This window comes from Geospiza fortis, unplaced genomic scaffold (assembly GCF_000277835.1).
Source record: "Geospiza fortis unplaced genomic scaffold, GeoFor_1.0 scaffold12, whole genome shotgun sequence".
Taxonomy (NCBI): Eukaryota; Metazoa; Chordata; class Aves; order Passeriformes; family Thraupidae; genus Geospiza; species Geospiza fortis.
In genome coordinates this window covers 3,887,636-3,914,118 of record NW_005054323.1, presented here as the reverse complement: position 1 = coordinate 3,914,118, position 26,483 = coordinate 3,887,636, and the positions used below count along the sequence as shown (strand labels likewise).

General features: G+C 39.2%; 1 protein-coding gene across 1 annotated transcript in view; it reads right to left on the bottom strand.

The window, feature by feature from the left end:
- Positions 1 to 26,483, bottom strand: part of SLC24A2 (solute carrier family 24 member 2) — a 103,592-nt gene that overhangs the window by 4,623 nt on the left and 72,486 nt on the right. The window contains exons 4-6 of the mRNA XM_005420860.2: positions 20,607 to 20,702; positions 18,889 to 18,974; positions 5,349 to 5,480 (exon numbers count right to left, since the gene is read on the bottom strand). Of these exons, the coding sequence (XP_005420917.1) occupies positions 5,349 to 5,480; positions 18,889 to 18,974; positions 20,607 to 20,702 (314 nt within the window). The remainder of the gene's footprint in view (positions 1 to 5,348; positions 5,481 to 18,888; positions 18,975 to 20,606; positions 20,703 to 26,483) is intronic.

Sequence of the window (26,483 nt, the reverse complement as noted above, 5' to 3'; positions counted from 1 at the left end):
GTGTTTTGCAGGCTGAACCTGGAAACAATGAGGCTGGTCTGTAGCTCAGTGAGACTGTGTAGACTTTCTGCTGATGGAACTGGAACGAGCTCAGGACATTAACAGATGTAAAAAGGGTAAAGTCATCAATGCCAATTGTGCATACTCATCTACAGCATGGGACAAATAGAAGGTCCATATCTGTTCCAGCAGCAGGTGCTGCTGCTGGCTGTGCTACAGAGCACTAACTCATTCCCTGTGTGTACTTTACATAATGCTAAATGTCCTCCCGAAAACTGAGCATGTTGACTAACACAATCTATACAATTTCACAACTGTATACACAGGAATACACATTAAAAATGGTACAGATTTAACAACACTACCAGAGGGATGGAACACCTCTTCCGTGAGGAAAGGCTAAGAGAATTTGGATTGTACAGCCTGGAGAAGAGAAGGCTTTGGAGTGATCTAATGGCAGTCTTCCAGTACCTAAAGAGAGTCTCTGAGAACAATGGAGAGAGACTTTTCACAAGAGCATGTAATGACAGGACAAGAGGACTAGAAAAGTAGAAAAAAAGAAGGTTTAAGATTGGACATTAGGAAGAAGCATTTAGTATGAGGGTGGTGAGGCACTGGAACAGGCTGCCCAGAGAAGTTGCAAATGCCCCTTCCCTGGCAGTGTTCAAGGCCAGGTTGGACCAGGCTTTGAGCAACCTGGCCTAGTGAAATGTGTCCCTGCCCATGTCATGGGGGTTGGAACTAGATAATCTCTAAGGTTCCCATCCAACCCAAACCATTTTAAGAATCTGTGATTCTAAACTCCCTCATAATATAAATAACCGAACATCTGTTGGAGTAAAATTGGTCAAGTAGGTGTTTTACCCTTAAATAACCACCACAGCACTTGGAAACATCCTTTTCATATAAATTTCACTACTGTCACAAGCATTGTTTTTAGAAGTACTCAGAGTACTTTGGTACTTTTGATCTATTTCTTAATTGCTTCTTAACTCATTACAGAGTTACTTTTTCAAAAGAGAGTTCTAAATGTCTATCAAACCAGGAATTATGATAATGAGCTTATGATGGAACCTACTCAGATGGAATTTTAAGTTTAAAATCAAAATTTTATATGCATTGTGGGACAGAAGACCTTAATGTGAAAAGGAACACAATTTGAAAGAAACATATCAATGGCTGTTATAATGATCTGACAGCAGTGGGAGCAGAATTAAGACTGGTAGAAATAAATTAATCCAAATAGCCATTTCTCTTTTAAAACTAAGCAGCTAGCACTTTTTTTTTCACGATTCCTTGTAGTCAACTTTTCCAACTTCCAACATTTTTCACCTTCCTTGTAAAAGCTCTGATCTTTTGGCAAGACATATGGTTAATGAGACAATGAAGCAATAAACTTGTTGGAACTGGTCACAAAAGCTGCACAGAGCACCTTGCAGCACTGCAATTTGAATGATCACTGGACAATACTCAAGATTTAAGCATACCCTGGCTTAAGCAAAACTAATACAATACATGCTGATCAGTAATAGCTCTCTGATGGTGTGATTGTATACATTAAATGGTTCTTGCAAAACAAGGAGACACTGCCTGAGTCAGACGCCCAGAGAATTTGGATGGCTAAGAACTACGAGTCAGTAACTTTGCAGCATGTGTACTCCTCGCCTGTCTTAGCTAATCCTCTCCCACTAAAATTAACTGATAAGCAGCAGTCCAAGATACTTTAATAGGCTTAACACTTAAATTACCTATTTTAAAATGGAGAGCATTTAAATTCAGAAAGGCCAAAATTAAAAGCTTGTACATTTTACAGGAGATGAAATAAAAAATGGAATCCACAGATAGTGCTCTATAATATGCATATAGGTGAAAATTTGAAAAAGCCATAACCAGAATGCTGATTCTTTTCTGTATGCTGAATTTTATTCCAGACTGTAACAATAATAATCATGCTTGTTTTGTAACTAGTTTCAGCATTCTTTTGAGATTTATATAATTTCTACTCTCTAGCTCTTTGAAATGCTGAGAGCTGCCAATTCTAAGCATTTTCCTAGAAGAATTAGTCAGAGACAGCAGACAGCAATACTTCTCTCCATCTTTTTCAGTAGTCGTTGTGGTGGTTGTCTGGTAAAGACAGAGTGCAGGGTTTATTAGCAATTGGCTCTTTTGTGGTCCAAGAAACAGATAAATGAGAGAAGCCATGGCTCATTTAGTTCATAGGCTATTTTCCTTTAACAAAAGCAAAAGGATTTTGTAGTTCCACTGTAGATTAGATGGATTGGTACTGTTCCTGTCTATCAGAAACCTTAAGAACATTTTTCTTGATACATTTCTATATATTTATTTAGTGCCAGTGTCTGAAAAACAGAGCTATAAGTAGCAAAACTAAAAAATCTAGATATGAAGGCTTTTCTTCTAAGAGCTTGATCCTGGAAGGTAGTATGTGCTGAATAATGTGGAGGGTAACTCTTTTAATTTTAGCCAGCATTATTACTAACATCTTTAACCTGAATGATTCACATGTTTGTCTTGTTCATAAATGTATCTGCATTGCAAAGTTTGATCTTTCTTTCACACTTAACAGTGCTTAACTCTGATTACTCAGAATCTGCTCTTCTAAGTGGATCTGTACAGGAACATGTTGTCCTTGTCCCCTTGGTAACAGTGCATCTCTGTATGGCAACAAGAGTTCATGCAAGTTGCAGCTCTTTGTTTATAATGGGAATTTGCAGAGATAGAAGGAACTCCCCCACATGGGTCCAGTGATGGCAGGACTGGAGTCCCAAGAGCCATTTTTCTGGCCTGTAATGCAAAGGGATGGACAGTGGAGTAAGATTATAATAAAAGAGGTGGTGTTCAGTATCTGCTCCTGACCCACGCTGGCCACCTAATTTTTCTTTCAGTCTTTCAATATCTGTTACTCCAGGAGATGGGCAGTTACATATGTGACCTTTACAGAGCCACTGGGCAAACAAGCCATTAGTACAGGAAAAACAGCCATTAGTGTTCAAAACACCTGAGCAAGAACTCAGGAAAAAATTCCCTAATGGCACGCCTACCTCTGGGATATGCCAACAACATTATTGATGCTATAGTAAGGATTTTAATATATACTGGCTTAATGTAAGCAGGTATTTTTAAGGCACTAAACACATTAAAACATCTCAGCTAGTCAATCAGCTGACAGTTAGCTGAACTAATGCATAATCTACTTTAAGTATACAAAAATCTGCATATGTGTGCACCACAGCATAATAAGGGAGCAGGATTTTGCTAACTTTAGAACCAGAGACCTTGTCTACAAAATAATTTTTCTAGAGCTTCTGGGTTTCATGGAACTAAATGTACCTCAGAACAGTACAAATAAATGCAGGGAAACCATCTCCTTTGTGTGGAGAGAAAATATACACTAGAAAAAAGACTCTAGATAGAAGGAAGAACTTATTGAAAAGTGGACACCCACAGAAGATGCCAAAGGCTCCATATGGTCTTTCAAATCTGTATATAGCACACAAGCATTCACTTTATATATGCATATGCTAATCTGAGCATCCTGATGCAGAATTTGGGTTTCTAACTAAAATTATCACACTTGCAAATCGAGCCCCTGATGGCAGACCTGTCTAAAAAGTCTAGTTGAATATTATTTTAGGTTTGCTTTAACTTTTATCTCACAGATTTAAGTGAAAATTGTTTTCTGATGCACATGCTGAGCTGTGATAACAGGCATAATTTTTGTTAGGAAGAGATAGTGGGGATGGCACACAGAAATAAGTGAGAATATTTTGAAGATACATTAATGAAGCATACTTAAAATGTTAGATAGTTTATGCAACTATCTGGTTAATTCTTTGACAACAATGTTCAACATAAGCAGCTTGTCATACTGATACAGCCCATCATCTCTTCTGTTAATCTACAAACTACATTTTTTTTTCTGTATAAGCTACTCCTTTCAGTGAGTGGAGTTTAAATTTTTTTTTTTTTTTAAATTTGCCTATCTGGAACATACATCCATGTTTATCTTTTGTAGTATGGCAAAGTGTTCCAGCTGCTGGATGTCAGCATGGAGTTCTGTTGTGAATGGTACTAGTGTTAATAATTACATGCATCACAAACTTGCAGGCAACTTGTCAAGATATTCACTTCCCAAAGCTATTTTTGAAAAAATGTTCTCATCTGTACGGTACAGAATATTGAATAAAGCTACAGGTCTACTTTTATTAGCTTCAGATTTTCAAAATTCAAAATAATGCCCATAAATATTCCTTGCTAATTTTATATCAAATTATGAAAAAAATTACAAGGATGGTTTTGAATGATGAAAGGAGGGCATAATAAATAAATAATTTTGAAATTCATGCAGTATGTTCTGTGTGTTATGTAACAAAAGTGATTTCCAGAGTTTTCTGGAATCTAAGAAAAAGAAAGCTTAAAAATTGGAAAGGTAAAAAGCATGTGAAGGAAAAGAAGGGTAAATGTCACTGTATAGCCTTTGGAACCTCTTATCTAAAAAAAAAGTCAGAGATCTTATTTTAGCTTCTTTCTTGCACTGAATTGCAGTTTTTCAGTGTGTGGGATGGGAGGAAGGTTTTTCAGTGTGTGAGGAGGAAAGAATAATTCAGGGTGTTGATTTACAAACTTACACGTTGTGCATGCCTCTCTTGCACCAGTTTTAAACCTGTTTTTGATCCAGAAAGGAAAAGAGATTAAAACACCACTAATTTCTTTTTCCAGGTCTTGATGGTCTCTCTTTTACTTTCCATGAGCTTTCCCAGTCAGGTCTATTTGTACATGTAAGTAAGTATAAAAGTGGTAAGCCTTGGTAACCTGTCAGTCTTACATTACTTCAAGCTGTGTTTAGGACAAAACTAGCAAGTATTTTATACATGAAAGGACTTACAAATCTCATACTAGTATGAAAATTACAAGATTATGGATGGAAGAAAAAGGTCTAATAAATTATGTTTGAACTACAGAAAAGATTTAGACAGTCTAAAAGCCTTCCAGTCATATCCTTATGGTGCTGTGGATAGACAGATACTCAGCACTCGTGTTCTGCAGAGATTCAAAAATACAAATGTGAAGGCCCCAAAGAATTTTTCAGACCATTCACTTTATATCATAAAGTGTAAGTGAATACAAATTTTAATTTTTATAGAGCTATTAACAACCAGCTGCTCATAAACACCCATTTGCCATTTGAAGATTTGAATACTAACATTGTGACCTCTTCTTCAAAGAAGAAACAATTAGAAAAACCTAATAGCTCTAGTTGTTTTTTGGCATTTAACTAGAGAGCCACCCTTTTGTGCAGTACACACTGACTTACAACAACAGTTACTTACAGGTTTTCTGACATCTGGCAAGGTAGCCCACAGTGGAAAAACAATGGGTAACACCAGAAGATAGGTGACCTGCTTGCGTGGGGTTTCAGGCCAGGCCAGGCTGAGAGGCTGTTCCTCCTCATCCTCTTCATTCTGTAAGAAAAGCTCCAGTGAGCAGATCATCAAAGTGGATGAATGAAGTTAGAGATTCTTTCAAAAGGAGTTCAAGGACAGTGTTGTGTTTCAGGGAGAACTACAATGTCTGAAAACATTGCATTAACACTAGACCTACCTAACAACATTAGCCAGGACACACCAAAAGAGATTTTGACCAGACTGCAAGGGATCCCTACGGCACAGGCTGCCTGAGTATGTCCATTGGTTGACAATGTGGGTGGTCCCTTGGGATGCACAGGGTGTCTCTGACAAGTGTTCCCATGGCTCTCCCTTGGGATGTGGGCTAGTCTAGTCATGGGTAAAGACTTGTCTGGGCTGCATCAAGCCTGGCCACACAGACAAGAGAGAGAGCACGTGTGCACATACGTGCCTGCGTGCATACACACACACACACATACATGCTCACCTTTATGTGTGCATGTAGATGTGTACTTGTACCTAACTTCTTAAGCTTTTGAGAGTAACTTAAAACCTTACTATTAAATATACATGCATACATATATTGGTATGTGTGGTCTTCTCCACAGGGAGATAGGGTAATTCAGGCACCTGTGGAGCTCTAGTGATAAGCTGCTGGGGTCAGACTGGGCTGCTCAGGGCTCTGCCCATTCAAACTGTGAAACCAACAAGCACAGTGATGGCCCAGCTTCTCTAAACCCCAATACTGTTGCCAGGTTGTCCGCATGAGGAAAGGGCTTCTCCTTGTCTCTATCCAAAGACTCGTGTTCAGAACAGTCACAACACAGCAGTGCTCCTAACAACTTGGTGCTAAAACTGAAGACACTCCTCTCCAATTTGTGTCACGGATTTTCACACTGGTCCCTAGTTTCCATTTATGTGTAAGCTGCCCACCTGTCATCCCTGTTATAGAGTAGGTGTATAGGAACCCTCTCCTATGACAGCAAACATTTGGCTTCCACACACTTCTCTTTCCTTAGACTGCTTCTGCTTACAAAATGGAGCAAGTATAGTGGGTATGACTCAGCCTTTTGCACACAGGTATTAAAATAACTTTTAAATTGTTAACATAGGTAGGTGATGTCTCCAGAACTGCACATAAATTGCAGAACCAAGCAACAGAAAAAACAGCCTGAATAGTACTTTCACACAGATGCGTATAATGCAAATGCTGTTAAACCTTGGAAAGATTTCTAGAGAGCTCAATGAAAGCTAAAAAAGTCTGAAAAAGAGTACCCAGTGATAATTTGACAACATGAGTGATATATGATGACTTCTTCAGGTAGTGTTCTTGGGTTTTATTTTTGAAAAAAAGATAATAATTGAGACATGTCCACAATATGCATGTTATTCCCCCATAGATTTATAATCAGTTTCTTTTCAGTTATTACCCTGTATTAAGATTGCTTACATAAACCTTATGACAATGCTATATAAAGCAATCATTTCAATTTTAACACCAGTTGTTCTTTTCTAAGTAAAAGAGTTATTGATGAAATGTCACCATATGTTGGTATTGTTAATAACATTCTACTTACTGCTAGTTTTGAAGAACTGATCTTGATTATTCCACTATTCTGAACTGAATTGTTGAACTACCTGTACTGATCAGTATCTACAGAAGCAAGTTCAGCTCTCAGCTTGGGCTTTTTCACTATGAAGGTATCACCTGACATTAATGGACTGGAAGCAAACTCCTGTTTACCTCTTGACACACTAACAAGTTGCAGCTACTTTTGAGTTGCGTGTTAATGTTAACAGAGGACAATATTTTGCTAACCCCTATACTTTGTGAAACTCCCAAGTTGCACAATTGTATGACAACAGTTAAGTAAACAGGTCATAATGGTTATAATCATTAAAAACATTTTAAAAATGCATGACCACGATTTGTAGCACTCAACACAGTACTTCAGAGACTCCTGAGCTGCTTAAGAGGCTAGCTTTTGCCTTTAGCTTTCAGCTCCTCACTGAAATGGACATACTATGCTTCATTGCTGGAAATCTACTGAAGCCTGACTTTAGAGGAACTGCGCTGGAGGAGAAGTTTATGAGGCTACTTCCCCAACCCAAATCCATTCACTTTCCATTCTGGTTGATGCTTGTGGGGTGGGAAAAACAACCTGAGACACAGGCTCAGCTTTGAATTATGATTACTGAGATAAAATTTGAGCACAAAAGGACCAATTGAAGGGTTGCCTAGGTAACTCTTTCCGAATGCCCTCTGTAATTCAATCAGCCAACTCAGCTGGAATAAAGCTTTCTAAGTGACTGCTGCATAAACAGCACTGAATGGCAAAGCACTTTCTGAATTGCCATCTTTAGAGATTAGCCATGATTAGCAGTTATATTTAATCACAACAAAACTTTATATTAATCTGACTTTGCACATAAGTCTTAAAAATATCTAGACAGTAATGCCTATGTTAGTTCATGCAATACTGTACAGTACACACATATAGCTCAACATTCTCATGTCTGTGTCAAACACCTCTGGGTGGTCATGAGCACAGAGGCAATGTGAGTGGCTGTAGCAAAGAGAAATTTTTCCCTTCCAGTTGTCCTCCATCATCCCTTTCCCCAAGACAACTATCCCCAAATTATAATGTCAAACACAAGCTCACAGTGCAGGCAAAACACTTTTTCTTGCTAATTAACTCCAGGATACATTACAGATGTTGCAGAATGGATATTCTTTTCCCATTTTGTAAATTGGATTTGGCATTTGATTTTCAACACTGACCTTACAGAAACCAGTGGAAGTAATGAAGTTCAAAGTATTTGTAGATCTAGCTTCCATGAATTTCAAAGCAATACTAAATTTTCCACTGATGTTGAAGAAAAGAATGGGAAATAATTTTGGCAGCTCTAGAACCACACAAATGCGAGTGTCATGCTGTGGACTAAGCAGCAGCGCCAGAAAATGACTCAGCACAGATTTATGGCAGAGACTGCATGCACTGCCTGTGGCTCCAGCCACGTACATACTGAATATGCACTATCACAGTTTGTACAAACTAATCCTGAAAATATAGTTTTATTTCCGTCTGTACGATGAAAACTCTGTACTTGCAATGTTCAGTAGGATTATATTCTGCAATGCTAAGAAGAAAACGCAATTATAACATTATATATACTGAGGAATTCAATCGCCTAAACATATATGATGGTACCATTTTAGATACTTCTGGTATCTGCCTTGACCTCTACATGCTCTAACAGAAGTGAAGGATGTTCTGCTCACTTTGTGACACACCTGCCACCACTGTGCAAAGATCTCAATTTTTTTAGGGCAGCCAAAGTGCTACTACCTACCCATCTCCACTCCAAAACTCATTCCCTGCTATGACTCAGTAGCTAGTTCAATGAAACTGGACTGGACATATGGGAAAGCTGCATCACCTGATATGATGAACTCTGGTGATAATCCATTAGAAAGAAACTGCAGCATTAGGTCAGAACAAAAGCCAATTTACACCAGTATCTTACAGATATGGGCATTCAGAGACTAAGTATATTGGAATATGGCATATTTTTCATCTTCCAGCAATTCATAGAATCATAGCAATATTTAGGCTGGGAAAGACATTTTAGATCATAAAGTCCAACCATGAACAGAACACTGCCAGCTCCACTGTGAAATCATGTCCCCAGCCACCATACCTACCCATATTCTGAATACTTCCATGAATGGTGACACAACCACTTTTATGCTTGATAATTGATCCAATCTTGACAACCCTTTCCATGAAGCAATTGTAATCTCTGATCTAACTTTCTCTGACACATCTTGAGGCCATTTCCTCTTGTCCTGTCATTTGGTGCTTGGGATAAGAGGCTTACCCCTACCTGGCAACCCCCTTCTTTCGGGCAGTTGTAGAAGGTGATAAGGTCTCCACTGAGCTTCATTTTCTCCAGGCTGAAAGACCCACCTCCCTCAGCTGCTTCTCACAGGATTTGTTCTCCAGACCCATCACCAACTCCTTTGTCCTTCTTGGACACACTACAGCAATTCAATGTCTTTCTTGTAGTGAGGGGCACAAAAATGAACACAGGATTTGAGATGTGGCCTTATCAGTGCAGCAGGAAAATCACTGCCCTGGCCCTGCTGGCCACACTATTGCTAATACGAGCCAGGATGCCACTGGGCCTCTTGGCCACCTGGGCACACAGCTGGCTCATGATTAGTTGCTGTAGGCCAGCACAGAATCACAGCATCATAGAATATCAGGGTTGGAAGGGACCTCTGGAGATCTAGACTAAATGACCCCTTCTTTCCCACCATGAAGTCTTTCATTCCCCAGCCTGTAGCATTGTTGTTATGACCCAAAGGCAGGCCACAGCATCTGGCCTTACTGAACCTCATACCACTGGCCTCAGCTCATGGATCCAGCCTGTCTGACTCCTCTGAAGAGCCTTCCTATCTCCCAGAAAATCAACACTCCCACCCAAATTGCATCATCTGCAAAGTGACAGGGTGTACTTGATCCCCTCATCCAAATTAGCAGTAAAGACATTAAGCAGGACTGGCCCCACTACAGAGCCCTGGAGAACACCACCAGTGACTGACAGCTGGATTTAGCTCCATTCACCATCACTCTTTGAACCCTGCCGTCCACACCCAGTCCACCCCTCCACACCATGGAAAGCCAGTATCTCCAGAGGGATGATGTGGGCAATGGTGTCAAATGCTTTACTAAGCTCCAGGTATACAACATCCATAGCCTTTCCCACACTTACTACATGGGTCAATTTGTCATAGAAGGAGATGAGGTTGGTCAAGCAGGATCTGCATCTGACAAACCCAGGCTGGCGGGGCATGACCCCCTTGATGTCCTGCACGTGCTGTGTGATGGCACTCAGGGTGATCTGCTTCATGACCATCCCTGTCATTGAGGTCACACTGACAGGCCTGCAGTTCTCCAGGTCCTCCTTCCCAACCTTCCTGTAGGTGGGCATCACATTTGCCAACTCCAGTCAGCTGGGACCTCCCTAGTTAGCCAGGACTGCTGGTAATGATGCAAAGGGGCTTGTGAGCACTTCCATCAGCACCCTCAGTACTCTTGAGTGGATCCCATCCAGCCTCAGAGATTCATGTGTGTTAAGCAGTACAGCAAGTCAATGGCCATTTCCCCTTTGATTATGGAGGCTTCATTCTGCTCCCCATCCTTGTCTTCCAGCCCAGGGGTCTGACTGACCCTGATGATAGCCAATCTGGCTGTTAAAGAATAAGGCAAAAAAGGGCATTCCAAACCTCTGCCTTCCTCTTATTCCTTGTTGCAACATTTGCTATCATATCCAAGAAAGTATGGAGATTGTCCTTAACTCTCCTTCTGCTGCTGATGTCTTTCTAGAACACCTTTCATTTCTAGAAACACCTTTCATTGTCTTTAACTGCAGAAGCCAAATTAAGTTCCAGATGGGCTTTGGCCTATCTAATTTTCTCCCTGCATAACTCATGACATATTTTTAGTCTTGCTGAGCTGCTTGTCCCTTCTTCCAAAGGTCATAAACTCTCCTTTTTCTCCTGAGTTCAGCCTGAGCTCTGTTCAGCCAGGCCAGTCTTCTTCCCAGACAGTTCCTCTTTCAGCACATAAGCACAGCCTGCTCCTGCACCTTTAAGATTGTTTTCTCAAACAATGTTCAGCCTTCCTGCACTCCCTTGTCCCCTTGGGACCACATCCCAAGGAACACTATCAGCCAGTCCTGTAAACAGGCCAAAGTCTGCCCCCTGGAAGTCCCAGGCAATTCTGGCAGTTCTGCTGACCCCTTCCTTACAGCTCTGAGAATAGAAAGAACCTCTCCTTTTGTGGTCTCTGTGCCCAAGATGGCCTCTGACCACCGCAGCTCCCACTAATCCTCTGCTCACAAGCAGTAGGTCCAGCTGGGCACCTTCCCTGGCTGGCTTCCTCACCCACTGTGAGAGAAGTACCAAGGCATGTTTCACACAGCTCAGAAACCTCCTGGGCTGCTCTCTTTCTGCGATGATGTATTTCCAGCAGGTATCTGGTATGCTGAAGTGTCCCAGAAGAAAAAGGTCCAGCAATTGTAACACTTCCTTCATTGCTTACAGTATATTCTTGTCTTCCTCTTTGAACTGGTTGGACAGTTTATACTAGACTCCCACCAGGATATTGATTTTGTTGGTCTTACCCATACATACTCAACCCTTTTATCACCATCCCCAAGCTCTAGAAAGTCAAATACTCCATAACACACAGGGCTATCACACCACCTCTTCTTCTTTGCCTATCCCTTCTGAAGAGTTTATAGCCACCTATTGCATCACTCCAGTTGTGTAAGTAATCCCACCATGTTCATGTTACTGCAATTACCTTATAGTCTTCCATCTGCTCAATGGCTTCCAAGCCCTCCTGTTTGTTGTGCATGCTGCATACATTGGTGTAGATGCACTTCAGGTGGGCTATCAGTCCTGTCATATATTGGGTGGGAAGGAGCCTTATTTACTATGTGACTGTTCTCAGGCGCTTGTTGTTTCTAACAGACTGATGATGATTAGGTCTTTGCAGCTGTATACGGATCTTGACCTACCACCTCCACTGAGATGGTGAAGGTGCAATGTCAATTAGGACAGGGACATTTCAAATGTGCTTTGTTGTACTCAGCACACAATGGAGCAGACTGAAGGGCTGGAATAGCACACTGCTCCTCAAACATTGATGTGCCACTCTTAGGCATATCTCTAGCATGCCTGGTTTCATTCCTTTCTTCTTTCAAATCTAGTTTAAGGCTCTTTCACTAAGCCCTGCTAACCCTTTGCCCCTGTTGAGACAGGTGTACCCTGTCTGTCATCAGCAGGCCCAGACTTGTTTAAGCCAAGCAATGATAAAACCCCCTAAAATTCTGCTGGTGATACAATTCTTGGAGCAAAGTGTTGACCTTCTGAGTCTTCCTGTTTCTTCCAGTATCACGTCCTGTGACTGGAAGAATACAGCATGACATACTTGTACCCCTCATTGCTTAACTAGTCATTAAAGATTTAGACATAGCTGCATTAGATCTTCACATATAATAGTTATTATTGTGGTTCTATGAAATCCTTACTAATTCTGTCATAATTCTTTTTACTCTTTGTGCATAGGATCCTCATTTCTTCTTGCTGATGTTTGAGACTGTCTTTTTGTTATAGAGACATCTGCTGTGCTGAATATCAAATGTATACTAATGCCTAGATGGGATAATTGTGGTACCCTGGCATATATTTTATTGTTGTTGTTATTATTATTAATGACAATAAGGAAATTAATCCTCTATTAGGAAAGTCCCCTCTTTGCATTTTAAGGAACAAGATTAGAAGTGCTATTCTGCTCGGTGTTCTCCTTCATACACCTGTAAAAAATACTCTTTTTAAACCAATCTACATACATTCAACTCTATTCTTGCTACTTCAGCTCTTCTTCTATTTAAATCATTAAAAACAATTAAAAGGGTACAAAATCTCTGGATGTTCCATATTTCACAGTTCTTTATGCAAGAGCATCTATCAAATACTTACCTGTAATCCCAGGGAAGAAAGCACTTACTGGTTTGCTCAGGACTCTTTTAGAAACATGGGGTGGTGTGGATTAAAAGGGACCTTACAGATCACCTTGTTCCACCCTCCCTGCCATGGACAGAGACCTCTTCCACTAGACCAGATTGCTCAAAGGCCCACCCAGCCTGGCCTTGAACACTTCCACACCTCCAACTGGGACATTCACAACTTCTCTGGGCAACCTGCTCCAGTACCTCACCACCCTCAGAGTAAACAATTTCTTCTTAGTATCTAATCTAAACCTATCCAGTTTTCCCAGGAAAATTTTTCCAAACAGAGGAAATGATGGTGTGTTCACATTACATAAACAATACAAACATACAGTGACATTTCATCCACAATTATTTTGTTTATAAACAACAGCTTATAGCAAGCTCCATCTGCCAAAGTCACAAGGTAGTCACTCCTTCTAGCAAACATCACAAAATCACTATCTCCACAGAGGCTTACAGCCATATTACATTAGGAAAAACAGTTGCTTTTCTGGCACAACATGAAACAGAATTTTACACTTTTTCTCCACACATTAGGAGAAAACAGAAAACAAGTACAAAGAACCACCTCAAACTTACCAGAAATACTTAATCTGCCACTCTTCACCAACTACTCCTATTGTATAACAGCTATAACGTATGAACTATAAATACCATATTCTGAGGATTAATCTTAGTCCACCTAAGATGAAGAGCTAAGCTATAAATTCACATGCTTGTACATTTCCTGTGCATTCTGAATGCTGATACAATTAATCAATAAAGAATTAGTAAGAGGTCTCCAGAAGGAAGGAAGCTTAAGACAGGAATTATGCACATTCCATTTGCTTGTGCTACAGGATGGACATTGTACCACCTATAAAGAGGCAATTCCTTTCTTTGCTGCAAAGGACTGCTGAGGTCTTCTTTTGTTTTGGGGTGGATTTTTGTTTGTTTGTTTGCTTGTTTGTGAGGTTCTTTTTGGAAATGAGCTCTGTAGAATCCAACATTTCACAATGAATAAGTCAAGAAAAACAGATGTGATTGTCATCTCAAATGTTCTCTGTCCCAGAGGTATATAGTGATTTTCAAAATTGAGGTTTATTTTTTTCTTTAGAAGAGCACAACTCACATTAATCTATTTCACTAGAAAGGCAGAGAGTATAGGCAATAATCTATGAACAGCCTCAAGCCTCTGCCTTCTGCTTCTTATCTATAAGCCACATCACTCATTTATCTTCTCCTACAAGTAATTTAAAAAAAAAGTGAAAGAAGGTGAGATAGCAAGTTAGTAGAAAAGTATGCAATTTCTATGGGGTGACTAAGAAAGCAACACCTTTCCTCACAAATTCTTGAGTAAAATTCAACCAGGCAATAATACTAAATCCATTAGCTTTCAGAATGCATTCTGTATTTGTGTATACTCTTCTTAGGACAGCTATTTTATGCTAATCCTTGATGTACCATCATTGAAAAGAGCTGAAAAGAGCTACCTTTAGAGTGGACCCTACAGGAAGGAGTAAGGTCAGGTAGGTGTTTGGTTCAGATTCTCCTCTTGCTGCTTATGTCCTCTTGGGCACTTGAAGAAGTAAGTAAAATTACAGGTCCCAAAATCTATATGCTAGTTTTTATGCCATGTTATTGCCAGCACTCTTTGGGGAATTTCAGAAGAAATTCTCAGAATGTAACACACAAAACTGCAGTAAGCTCACCTGGAGAAATAGCAGCTATGGTATCATGGAGATACTTCTAAACAATAAGACTTCATGCCATTTTGCACAGTCCTAATTTTCAAGTAAGTCAAAAGGGTCATACAGCAGCAAAAAATGTGGAGTAGGCAACTGAGTAGCATTGTGAAAATAAAGATCAACTCCTTTTGAAAGCAGCACCTTCTCTTTAAGTTACAATGGGCAAACAAGATGCAGACATTTCCTTTAGACCAAGTGTGGCAACTGAAAAAATATTTGGGCTTTGGAAAATAACCTTTTTATGATGAATCAAACAACTACCAGGGATGCTGGAATATATCACAGCCTTACAACAGAGGCTGCTCTAATCTTCTCTATGCTCTCTCTCTATGAAATAGTAAAGTTTAACATAGCTCAGATTAATACCCTGAAACAATGCTCCTCACATTCTCACCAAGCTAATTTGCTGTGAATGGAATGAGTATTCCAGGGCAGGGGAGATATGTATGTCCCAATCAATGCTCTGTCCTGAAGTGGTGCTGCTACTCTTCAGTGGGGAAGGCAAAACATGCTTTGCAAGACCGTTGCTCAGGTAAGCGGATCAAATCCAATGCAAGCAATGAAGCCTTTGCATCACTCTCCTATGACATAAAAATTGGCTTATATTTCCATGGAAAAGTTATCTCAGTCATGGTTGGCATGTAAATACTTTCCGGTGGGGTTTCCACGGAAACAGGAAAAACGGTGCGCATGTGTGCGTGTGTGTGTATGTGCGTGCATGTGTGCGTGTGTGTGGGGGCGGCAGGAAAAGGTGTTAGCTTCAGATTGGAAACTATTTTTAGGTAAGCCACAGGTTAAAACAGCTACCAAATGCTAGTTAAGAAGGTGGCAGGGGGTGGAACTGGACTTCTCAGAAGGATCACATTCTGAAGGGCACTTTATAAAACATTTAATGAGCTAGTAAGTGTCCTTTCAGTCTTCCTTCATTTTCTTGTGCATGTTTGGTACCACTCTATGAAGTGGTATTATATAACAGAGTCTTCTCCTCTGTGGCAACCTGCTAAAGGTTAAGAGACAGAATGCTGTAAGTAGAACAAAATCCCCAAGGAAGATGCAATATCCAGCAGAAAGGAAGGCAATTTCTGACTTCAAATAAAGCAGTAATGTCTTACAGATGGTATGGTGGGAGGAGGTATTGTTCCCTCCTGTGCTGGCTAAGAAATAGGAAGGAGACCACAGCCGTCTGTCCTTCTTAGCTGATGATCGCAGTTATATCAAAGAGTAGGATATCAGCTGCTACTTACGGTAAAGTGGGGCAATAAGAGTCTCACTATCTGGCAGAAATGTTGCTGGGTACATTTTCTGGACACCCTTTTTGAATTTCTACAACTAGCATTAGGAGAGAGTTTTTCTTGTTGCTCAAGGGCTTGAGCTAGAAAGAGAATAGCTGAATTTCCATGGAGGACAGTGGAGTAAGAAAAATGGGCGTTAAAGTCTAGGAAAAAGGGAAAGGGAAAAGCAAGACGGTGGAGTTTGGAAGAGAGAAATGAAGAAATTAAAACAAAACAAAACAAACTCCCAAATAAACTAGGTGAAATCCACCTAGTCATGACACCTTGCAGAAGTCATTAACTTGACAGTGTCCTAGCATGTGTCTTGTGTGGTGTTTCAGCTCTGTGTAAGCCTTTCCTTCTTTTTGAAAAAGAAGGAAAGGAGGAAAGAAAAAGAATTTGGGAAAAATATAAAGAGGTTCCCTAAAAGCCCCTAAAGAAACCAGGAAACTAAATCATGGCAATTGGGAGTATTATCCTTAAAAAAAATATTTTTTAAGTATATAAAAATCAAAATACAATATGAAAGCTATTTTTTTCTCCTTTGCTTGTAGTCTTAGCCTGGATCATCTTTTCACAAGGGTTTTTTCCTCAACTTTGTAATTTTAAAATAATAGGGAATTTATAAGTAAAATGGACTTATGTGCATATTCTGTTTTTACTAGAGGAACATAGAATATTTAATGTACTTATTTTCAGAAAATTCTAGCTCCAGTATAGAGATTAATATTCTAAAATGGTTGTTTCCAGGGATTTAGACCCAGACACTATAATCTGCATCAGTAAAAAGTAAGAAAAAACTCAGAAATATGCTTGTTTTGCAAGAGGAGAAAGCATGAAGACCATAGTGGAACTTGACAATGGAGGAGAAAGAATTAGATGCCTATGCAGGTCTTCTGTATCATCATGGCAAATATACTTCACATTGACCTGCTATGTGTCTAGAGCCATTTCTCATCCTGTGGTTTTCAGGACAGCATTTTTTCCCCCCAAAGGCATACTTGAAGCTTTGTCAGTCCAGACTGACAGTCAAGAGTGACAGTTGTCTCTAGTTTTCTCAGTTCCAAATTATCATTACCACAACATGGAGGCACTGAAGTTTTTTTGAGGGATTTTTCTAAGCAGCACTTACAGATCACAAAACTTATCCTTAGACTACACAAGTGGAAAACCAGAGACAAGCAATTTTATACTGTCTTTCCAAATTCTGGCATTACAGCAATTCCTTTTGCATTAGAGTAAGGAAAAATAATCTAAATTTCAAGCTACTTGACTCAATTCCACTTACAAACAGAATCAAATGGTATCAATATACAATGGAGAACACTTGGTTACAAAAAGATCAAAATTCAAGACCATTTGTAGGTAAAGTTTAGAAAAACTAAAAAGAAGGCCTAAGAGGGCAATGACCAAGTTCCCTTCTTCAAATTGTATTATTCATCAATGGAAATGGTCACAGAAATGCTGTGAGTGGCCTTCTGTTGTTGCCTGCAAATTTTGTCTTCTCTAAATTGTGAGTAATCTTATTAGTGTCCGTTAAGTCAATATACAGAGCAGAAGGAAACTGAACCACCCAGTGTTAGTTTCAGAGTGATGCTGGAGTTTGGAAAGGCGTTTAAGGAAGCCATGTACAAAAAGCCAGGCAATACATTGAGGGGAGCCTCTGGTACACTACAGAGTTGGGAGAGACCCTGACAATGAAGTATGGTCCTAAGTATTATGGAAGCCTATTTACTTGTTCCATGGATGAGTAGACTCTTTGTGTTACAACTTCTCAAAAATTCCAGTATGTACTTTTAAATTACAAAATATGTTTCAGCAATACTCAAGCAGCCTAAGAAAGCTGCCAGGTAACCACTGGAAGAAGATGAAATTGGAAAGGCCACTGGGGAGGAATCCAGCATGGACCATCTCAAAATGCTGTTAGTAGACTGCGGATTTTTATCTTGACAGCAGATACCTGAAATACTTTCATTCAGATTGATGAAGCTGAATCTGCAGACTCATCCCTCCACCAGAGGAGGAACAAACTGCCCTGCTTTGCTCTATTGTGCCATTCAGATAAGGATAAATAATGTATCCCACATCTAATACATCAGAATCATTGTTCAGAATGTCCTAATACTTGCTGAAATTAACATAAAAGTTCCAGAGCCTGCATAACTGCAAATTTAAACTGTCCAAAGGGAGATGAAAGAATTGCACATTGCTGTGTAATATACTCTTGCAATAATTTTCCCTTCTTCCCCTGCAGAGGCTTGAGACTGAAAACATTATCTCAAATGATAAAGCTCTTTGACCTTGCAGATTTCTGAAGCCTAGGAAATGTTTTATTACAATGTAAATTAAAAGCATGTGGACGTTGCTGTGATATGTGATTGCTTAAGATTGTTTCTTCTTCATTGTTTCCACTCAACATACTCAGTGGGACAAAAACCTTATGAAGCAAGATAACAGAAGGCAGGATGCAGAAGTTTGTGTACAGGTCCTCTTTCATAATGAATTTTGACTATTTAATGATGCATATCATGACAGGTTCTCTTAAGAGAACAAGTTTTGTGCAATGTGACAAGCAATTTCTATTAGCTATATTTACAGATTCAAACATCTTATCTGTAAAGTAAAAATACATTTCCCAAAAGAAGAGATTCTGGATTCCTACCTTACCTTACACTAAAGGGTAGGGACAGAAGGCAAGATCTTTTACATATGGCAAACTGTACACTGGGTTCAGCTATAAATTAAAACTAAATATTATATAGTAAGTTCTTACTGTCAGCTTCTTTCTATTAAGATGTTTGCTTTCAGTGAAAAGAACAATCAAACATGCAATATATTTGCTAACCCAAGAATAAAAAGAAGAACAAAAAAGTCATTAACCTCTTCAACATTATGGGCAATTCCATTCTGCACCGGTCCTGAATCACTTGGTGGTGTTACTGCAACTTCCACTTTTGCACCTTTCTCTGTGGCACCATCCATAGATAAGAGAGGGAAAACAACAGATCAGAATATTAAACCACAAATATACTAGTGAAATAGCTGTCATATATTCAGTCTGAGCAAATTATCAAATACTAATGTTGAGTCAACATCTGTGTTAAAAGAGAAAGAAAAGAATTTGCCTAGTACACATTTTCAATACAAATCTTATAAGCAGTGAGCTAGCATTTTGATAAATGTTTAAGTTCATTGCAATATTCAGTGCTCTTTGTTTATGCTAAATGCACTTAGCCTAATACTTCCGGTAGAAAGTGACATAGAGCATTTACCCCTGACTTTATAGAATGCACCATGCTGAATACAGGTGAGGGATATATGCAGCAATGAAAGTTTTATAACACACTAACCCCTGCAATTAGTAAATTCAAAGCTTCGAAGCTGTAATCTTGCTGTGTTCCATACAAAAATGTCGGAAAGAGTAAGCATATGGTGTAATAACATCTAATAATAGAGGATGATCTTCAAATCAGAATCCTGTAGTCCTTGTTCTAAACTTCCACAGGAATTAAAGGGATAAAGTTAGGCCTTAGGTTTCTGATGCCGAATTTATTAAAATTTATTCTTACTTTGACTATCTTGGAATTCTCTAAGCGGTAATTACCTCTATAAGTATATGGTACATAAATGTGTCAATGGCCCAAAATCCCTTGGACAATACAAAGTAAGGAGGAATAGCAATATGAAACGCCTTACTCAAGTTCAGCATGCCTTATGGTATGTTCTTGTGCACAGAAGTAAATACAGCTGTCTAGTTACATTACTGCTATCCTGAGATTCTTCCAAATTAAAAATCTGAGATCACAGCCACAGCAAAGTGCCAGACTATCTGTAATTATTTCAGTATATGTGTGTTGTCTCTTAACCCTGCAGTCAGCATTATGGTTTATTAACAGACTGTCCCAACCAACTGACTGATTTTGGAATCAAAACTATGTAAACATAACACAAGGTCAGAAAAAGTGTCAAGTAATAAAATGATTCAGATTTTATTGGACACATTTTTATCTGGTTTTCTAATGCAGATAATATGATGAGGTAAAGTAGAGAAAACAGGTCATGGTACAGATTTTCTTTAGCATAGGAACTTTGGAACTAAAATAAAAATTCTTGCCTTAATGGCAAACTCTAGTTAATTTTCCACAATTTGCATAGATGGGCCTCAGTGACTTCCAGAAAGTAGTATGCAGACAAATCAAGTCTTAAATATGAAGGTGATGCTTTTTGTGATGAGGGTGGTACCATATAAAACACATATTCTACTAGAGCATTTCAATAAATTAATTCAATTTTTCTGTATATACTGCAAGGAAGTTTTGCCTCTCTATCCCTTCAACATATAACCAAAATCAGCTTTGCTTTTTTTCTTTTCAACCTGCCTAGAAGGCTTTCTATATGCCTTGACTGGCTTTCTATTCTTGCATTTAACTTCTGTCCCATCCACAAATTTCATATCCTTTGGGACAGAGAATCAGAGTATTTTTACTAAAATAGCACATGTAATGTAGGAGAGAGTAATGATTAACAAATTTCATACAAAATAAAACAGTGAAAGAGACTCTCAGGCACAGGTGATAAATCTGCAATGCTGTACTCACCATGATTAGCCGCTCCATTCTGCCTTTCACTGTCTTCCACCTGGCACTTTTTTTTGGCAATCTTATGCAGAATTGAGGCCCTTTCCTTGAACTTTCCTAAAAGAAAACATTGTCATTATTACAATGCAGCCATTTTGAGACGCTAAGTTTATTTTCCATAGCTTAGTCTCCATAGATCACTGCTGATAATCCATTTCAATTCCTCCTCAAACAGCAAATATGCTATTAAACATTATCTCATGTTCCCATACACAGGGTTGGGGATTTTTTATTTCTTTCTTTTTTTGCAGAAATAAAAATGTAATTTTTTTTGAGAACTCAGCAATGAATAGAACAAGAAATTGAAACCAAAAGCTATGATTTTTCTTTGGAAGAAGTCAGTACAGTTTCACCTATAAATATGCTGGTGTAAGATTTCAGCTGAAGCAGAAGATGAATACAGATGAATCAAGATATCATAAATAAAAACAAACAGTTTCAGTTTTCAATTAGTAGTACTGTAGGACAGAATTCCATATTAGCACATATATTGCACTAGAGTGAGTGTGGTCAGTTTTGTCACATTGGACTTATTTATGTCTGTGACTTCTACTCACTTCAGTGCTTGGTAAAATTATGAAGATGATTATTCTGGGATTTACTGAAAAACACCTGAAAGACAACACCATCACTTATCACAGCCAGCATGGCTTCATGAGGGGAAAGTCCTGCTTATCAAACCTGATTTCCTTTTATGATAAGGGAATACACCCTGTTGATAAACAGCAACTAATTTGTGAGATCTTTTTGGATTTCAGTAAATTTTCCAACACTGTCTCTCACAGGATCCTTCTGGACAAAATGTGCAGCCCACAGCTGGATAAACATATTATGGGATGGGTGAGCTACTGGGTCACAGGTCAGCCACAAAGGGTGACAGTGAATGGGGTGACATCAGACTGGGGACCTGTCACTAGTGGAGCTCCACAGGGCTCCATGCTCAGCCCTCTGCTCTTCAACATCTTCAAAAATGACTTGGATGTAGAACTGGAAGGAATACTCAGCAAGTTCCCAAAAAGGGAGGAGCTGCTGACTCCCTCAAAGGCAGGGAGACCCTGAAGAGAAACCTTGACAAATCAGGGGTTTGGGCAATCACCAACCATATGAAGTTGAAGAGAAAGTGCTGGATTCTGCATCTGAGATAGGACAACCCTGGATGTATGGACAGACTGGGAATGAGATGCTGTAAGCAGTGCCATGGAAAGGGACCTGGGGGTCCTGGTTGATGACAAGTCGAACATGGGTCAGCAGTGCAGCCAGGAGAGCCAGCCCTGCCCTGGGGGGTGTCAGGGACAGCATATCCAGCTGGGCAAGGGAGGGATTGTCCTGCTCTGCTCTGAGCTGGGGCAGCCTCACCTCCAGCGCTGGGGGCTGGTTTGGAGTGTCACGATACAAGAAAGACATGAAACTGTTAGGGAGTGTCCAAAGGAGGACTACAAAGATGGTGAAGGTGAGGAGAAGCTGTATGAGGAACAGCTGAGGTCACTTGGACTGTTCAGCCTGGAGAAGAGGAGACTGAGAGGAGACCTCACTGCCATTACAACTCCCTTGTGAGGGGAAGAGGAGGGGCAGGCACTGAGCTCTTCTCTGTGGTGATAGTGACAGGACCTGAGGGAATGGCCTGAAGCTGTGTCAGGGGAGGTTTATGTTGGATGTTAGAAAAATGTTCTCCCCCTAGAGGGTGGTTGGGCACTGGAACAGCTCCCCAAGGAGGTGGTCACAGCACCAGCCTGACAAGAGTTCAAGAAGCATTTGGACAGTGCTCTCAGGCACATGGTGTGACTCTTGGGGCCGTCCTGTGGCAGGGATTGGGCTTGATGATCCTTGTGGGTGCCTTCCAGCTCAGCATATTCTGAGATTCAGAAGGGGAATAAGAAGTCTCCAGAATACATGGTTTTCATATCAGATTCTTAGAGATAATTTTTCTTCTGAACCTGCCAGGTTGGGGCTTTTTTTGTCTCCCATGAAGTTAACCATGCAGCTTAACCTCTACACTCCCTAGGGCAACACACTCTCCAGAAGTCCCAGGTTTTGTTACTCTTTATTGACCACTGTGTCCAAATGATACACTAAAACAAGGTAATGTCAAAGATGTCAATATTAGATGAAAAGAAACCTTTTTCTGCCTTCATAGCTCTTTCTATGTAAGGACTCTTTGGACATCTCATGACAGCCTATGATGTCATAAGAAAGTTGATGTATCTGCCTTTACTGATTTATTCTGATTGTTATTGCACTTTAAGCATTTTAAAATATTTTTAGACGTTTAACTAGTGGCTATTTTATAGCACATGTCCTAATTAAAAATACTATTATGATATGGGGCCTGTAGCTCTTTTAATTCTTCATCTCCAGTCAAAAAATTCTGTTGAAAACTGTTGGTGTCCCTGCAGCAAAACCAGCGCAGACTTAAGACCAGAAGATATTTCAATGGAGTTATATGAAAGACTAACAGCAGAAAGTAAAAGTAAAAAGTCGGGAATTAATTCAGTTATTTGGATAACAGTCACTTCTTGCCAAGTTAAAAACTTGGAAAAATTCCAAGCATACAAGGATAAATCATTAGTCAGGAAAGAAATCCTCTCTTCCCTCCTTAAAATGGAAGCTTCACACCCCTGCACCCACACTTTTGTACGTGGAAAGCATATGAGCAATTCACAGGGAATAGCAGCTATCATTTGCTGGGAAGTGGAACTAATTTCTCAACAGCAAACCACTTGGAAAGTAATAAAAATACCACAAATACTTAATAAGCCATACTGTCCTTTCTGCAGTCCCTACCTTTTCAAAAATACATCATGCTCAAAAAAAAAATCTAAATTAGCAATTCACAATATTTTGCAAATATTATCTTTTTTGGCACCCAGAGTTAAATGCCTGCAGAATAGTATAGTATTTAAGTATAGAATGCAATCATAAATAACAAAGCATCTCATTATTTCACTGCACAGGGTAAGAGGCAGAGATTCTAATTAGAAGGGAAGAAGTAACAAAGAGTTAAAGAAAGAGAGAGTGAGAGAAAGAACAGGAATTTTTTGGGATAGCAGATAAAAGAGAAAAAAACAGAAAAAAATATGAATCATATCCTCAAATATTTTAGGCTGAAATGCTGAGTCATGGTGGTTCCTAACTTATTTTGAAAGAGTAGGGGCATTTAAAACTACTTATCCAGAAGAATGAGTGATATTAAAAGGTGCCTGAGATAATTTCAGTCTCCTAAAGGATCGTGCTAGCTTTCAGATTCCAATTCAGCATTATATGTTTGAGAATTCAGCTTGTGATGCCACATATATAGAAAGGCATTTTATGCAAGCAATGAAAATGATGCAGCTAGCACATTTCTGAAAAATATCAGTAGAGCCATCCATGTCCCCACCTATTCCAAGATGGTGTAGGACCTTTCAATTAAAGGTCCAGTTTTAGAGGTTAAGGATATTCTAAGAACCTAAGGATATTCTAGTATTTTATTTGAGACTGTGTGAAACTGTGTAGGTTTTCTTAACAGACAAACATGGCCACTATTGAACTGAAAAGAAAATGTCTTCACAGAGATTCACACTGGTTTAGATTAGTTTAATTGAATGTGACATCCATTTTTTTCACATTTACAAAAACCTCTCAGCATCTTTAGAAAGAATTTCTGACACTGACTTTTAATGATATTAAGTTACACCATTTCATTCAGGAGACTGTTCCACAGTTTTAACTCACTGTCATGGAAGTTAAAATCAACATATGCAATGGAAAATGTCTTTTGTTTTATTTTTATTTCTCAGTAGATGCATGATTCAGTTTACATTGTTTTACACCATTACCTTCGATTAGATTCACTCAATGTAGGTAACAAAAGTGCAAGGAAATTATTAAAAAACATAATTAACTAACAAAAACATGAAACTGACAAAAGCAGTAGTACTGCCCTGCATGAAGACAGTACTGAAATGTAGAAAAGACCACAGAGCAATGCCCCCTCCCTCCTTCCCGCCCTCCCTCCCTTTCTCTACCATTTTCCTCCTTTAAATCAAACCAAAACTTGTTCACTGAAGGGGAAGCACAGAGCCACCAAGAAAAAGGACCAGCTGAGGATGTATCTAAGCCTTTCAAATTTTCAGAAAGCCACAAAGGTCAATCTTAGGCACAGATCTTCTCTCGTGTCTTTTTTCTTATCTTTAGGTGGGGTCATTAAATAAAGCAAGAATCTTATGTCACTGTTCTTATTTCTAGAAGGTAGGTGTCTGTGTTTCCTCTGGAACAGTCCTATGTACTATGGTTTGACGATGTAACAGAGCTTTTCACAACAGGTGGCATAATGAGAGTTTAGACGAATGACAATGAATGCTTCCATGGACCTAAAATAGGACAGATCGCTATAGCAAAATTCTTAGTTAATCTAGGTTCACTAAACTCCAACAGATTTGGCAGCTTATTTTAGTTTGCAAAGAATGAAATAGAGGGAAGAGGTGATCAAGGCCAGATGATTACCAAAGAAGGTAGCTTAAAACTACATTGGTTTTTGTTTGAATAGATACAAACAAATCATTATTGTATAATGTAGATATGCGTTGATCTGCATGAGTAACTCCAGCTGGCACCAGTTGGCAGACATTCTCCTCCTGATAAAGGATATATTAAAAAGACAATCCTTTATCTACAAACTAAATTGCAGTCTACAGGCTCCCTGGGTCAGAAGAATATCTGATTTGATGTGAAAACAGTTCTTCAGAAATTCACTCATTTAAAAAATTCAAGACTCTACCACTTGCCTTGTTTTCAGTCTGTGATCAAAGGAAACATACTGCATCTATCTAGCTATAGCCAAGCTTTCATGAGTCTGAACATGTCAAATCTGTGGCTGTTGAGCACTCTGAACTGTACTTACTAATTCTGCTTATGACATGCTGTGGAAGATAACTAGTGAGTGACTACCGATCTAAACCCAGAAATCCACCTTACATGCTTTCTCCTTTAAGATCAAGCAGAAGTATCAAATGAAAACACATGCAATTTTGTCATGCTGTAGACTATTAGTGGAGCATGAGATTAGAGTGAGGGTCTCTTCTCATCTTGTGGGGCACATTTACTCTCTCAGTCTGACCTGATTAATCTAAAATTAATTTAAAGTCACTTTCAGACCAAAGAGAAATGATCAAAACAATAGAAATCAGTTTCTAATATATGGAGCACAACGGGTCTCTAGCCATTAGGATGAATCTGATTGTGTATCATAGCTTATCCATTGATTCTTGTCCCTGATTGTTCTGATGCAGCAGGAAAAATAAATGCACCTTTCACTTTCCAAGAAACCTCTAGTTTCTTCACTGGAGGAATGAAAGAATATTCTGCATCTCCACTCCAGGCTTGAGGACTGGACATAAGGATGTCACAAAAAAATCAATGGATTTGTAACTGGATTTATGTATTCCTGTGACTAAGTTGCTGTGCAAAAGGTACAAAACCCTCAGTCATAAAAAGGAAGACAAAGAAGTAAATGGGTAATGTAAATAAGTGTGATGCAGAGTGATAGCAACTAAACTTCAGAAAATCCAAACAGAAAGCTGAAAATACAGTACACTTTGATCAAAATACAACTTGTGAGATTCACTAATCATTACTTGCCTCGTGAAAGACAAGTGAAAATTATGATGGTTGTATTTGAGAAGGTAAACTGCATCATAGACTCTTGTCAATGTTAGTGTTTCTAGAGACAAAGAGCTTACTTTTTATTTCTGTTATTGGATTTTTCCTGTTGATACACTATGGTTCTGAAATATTTATTCATGAGAAATGCATTCTGAGGTGACATTGAATATTAAAAACAATCCTTCTGCATATGCACAG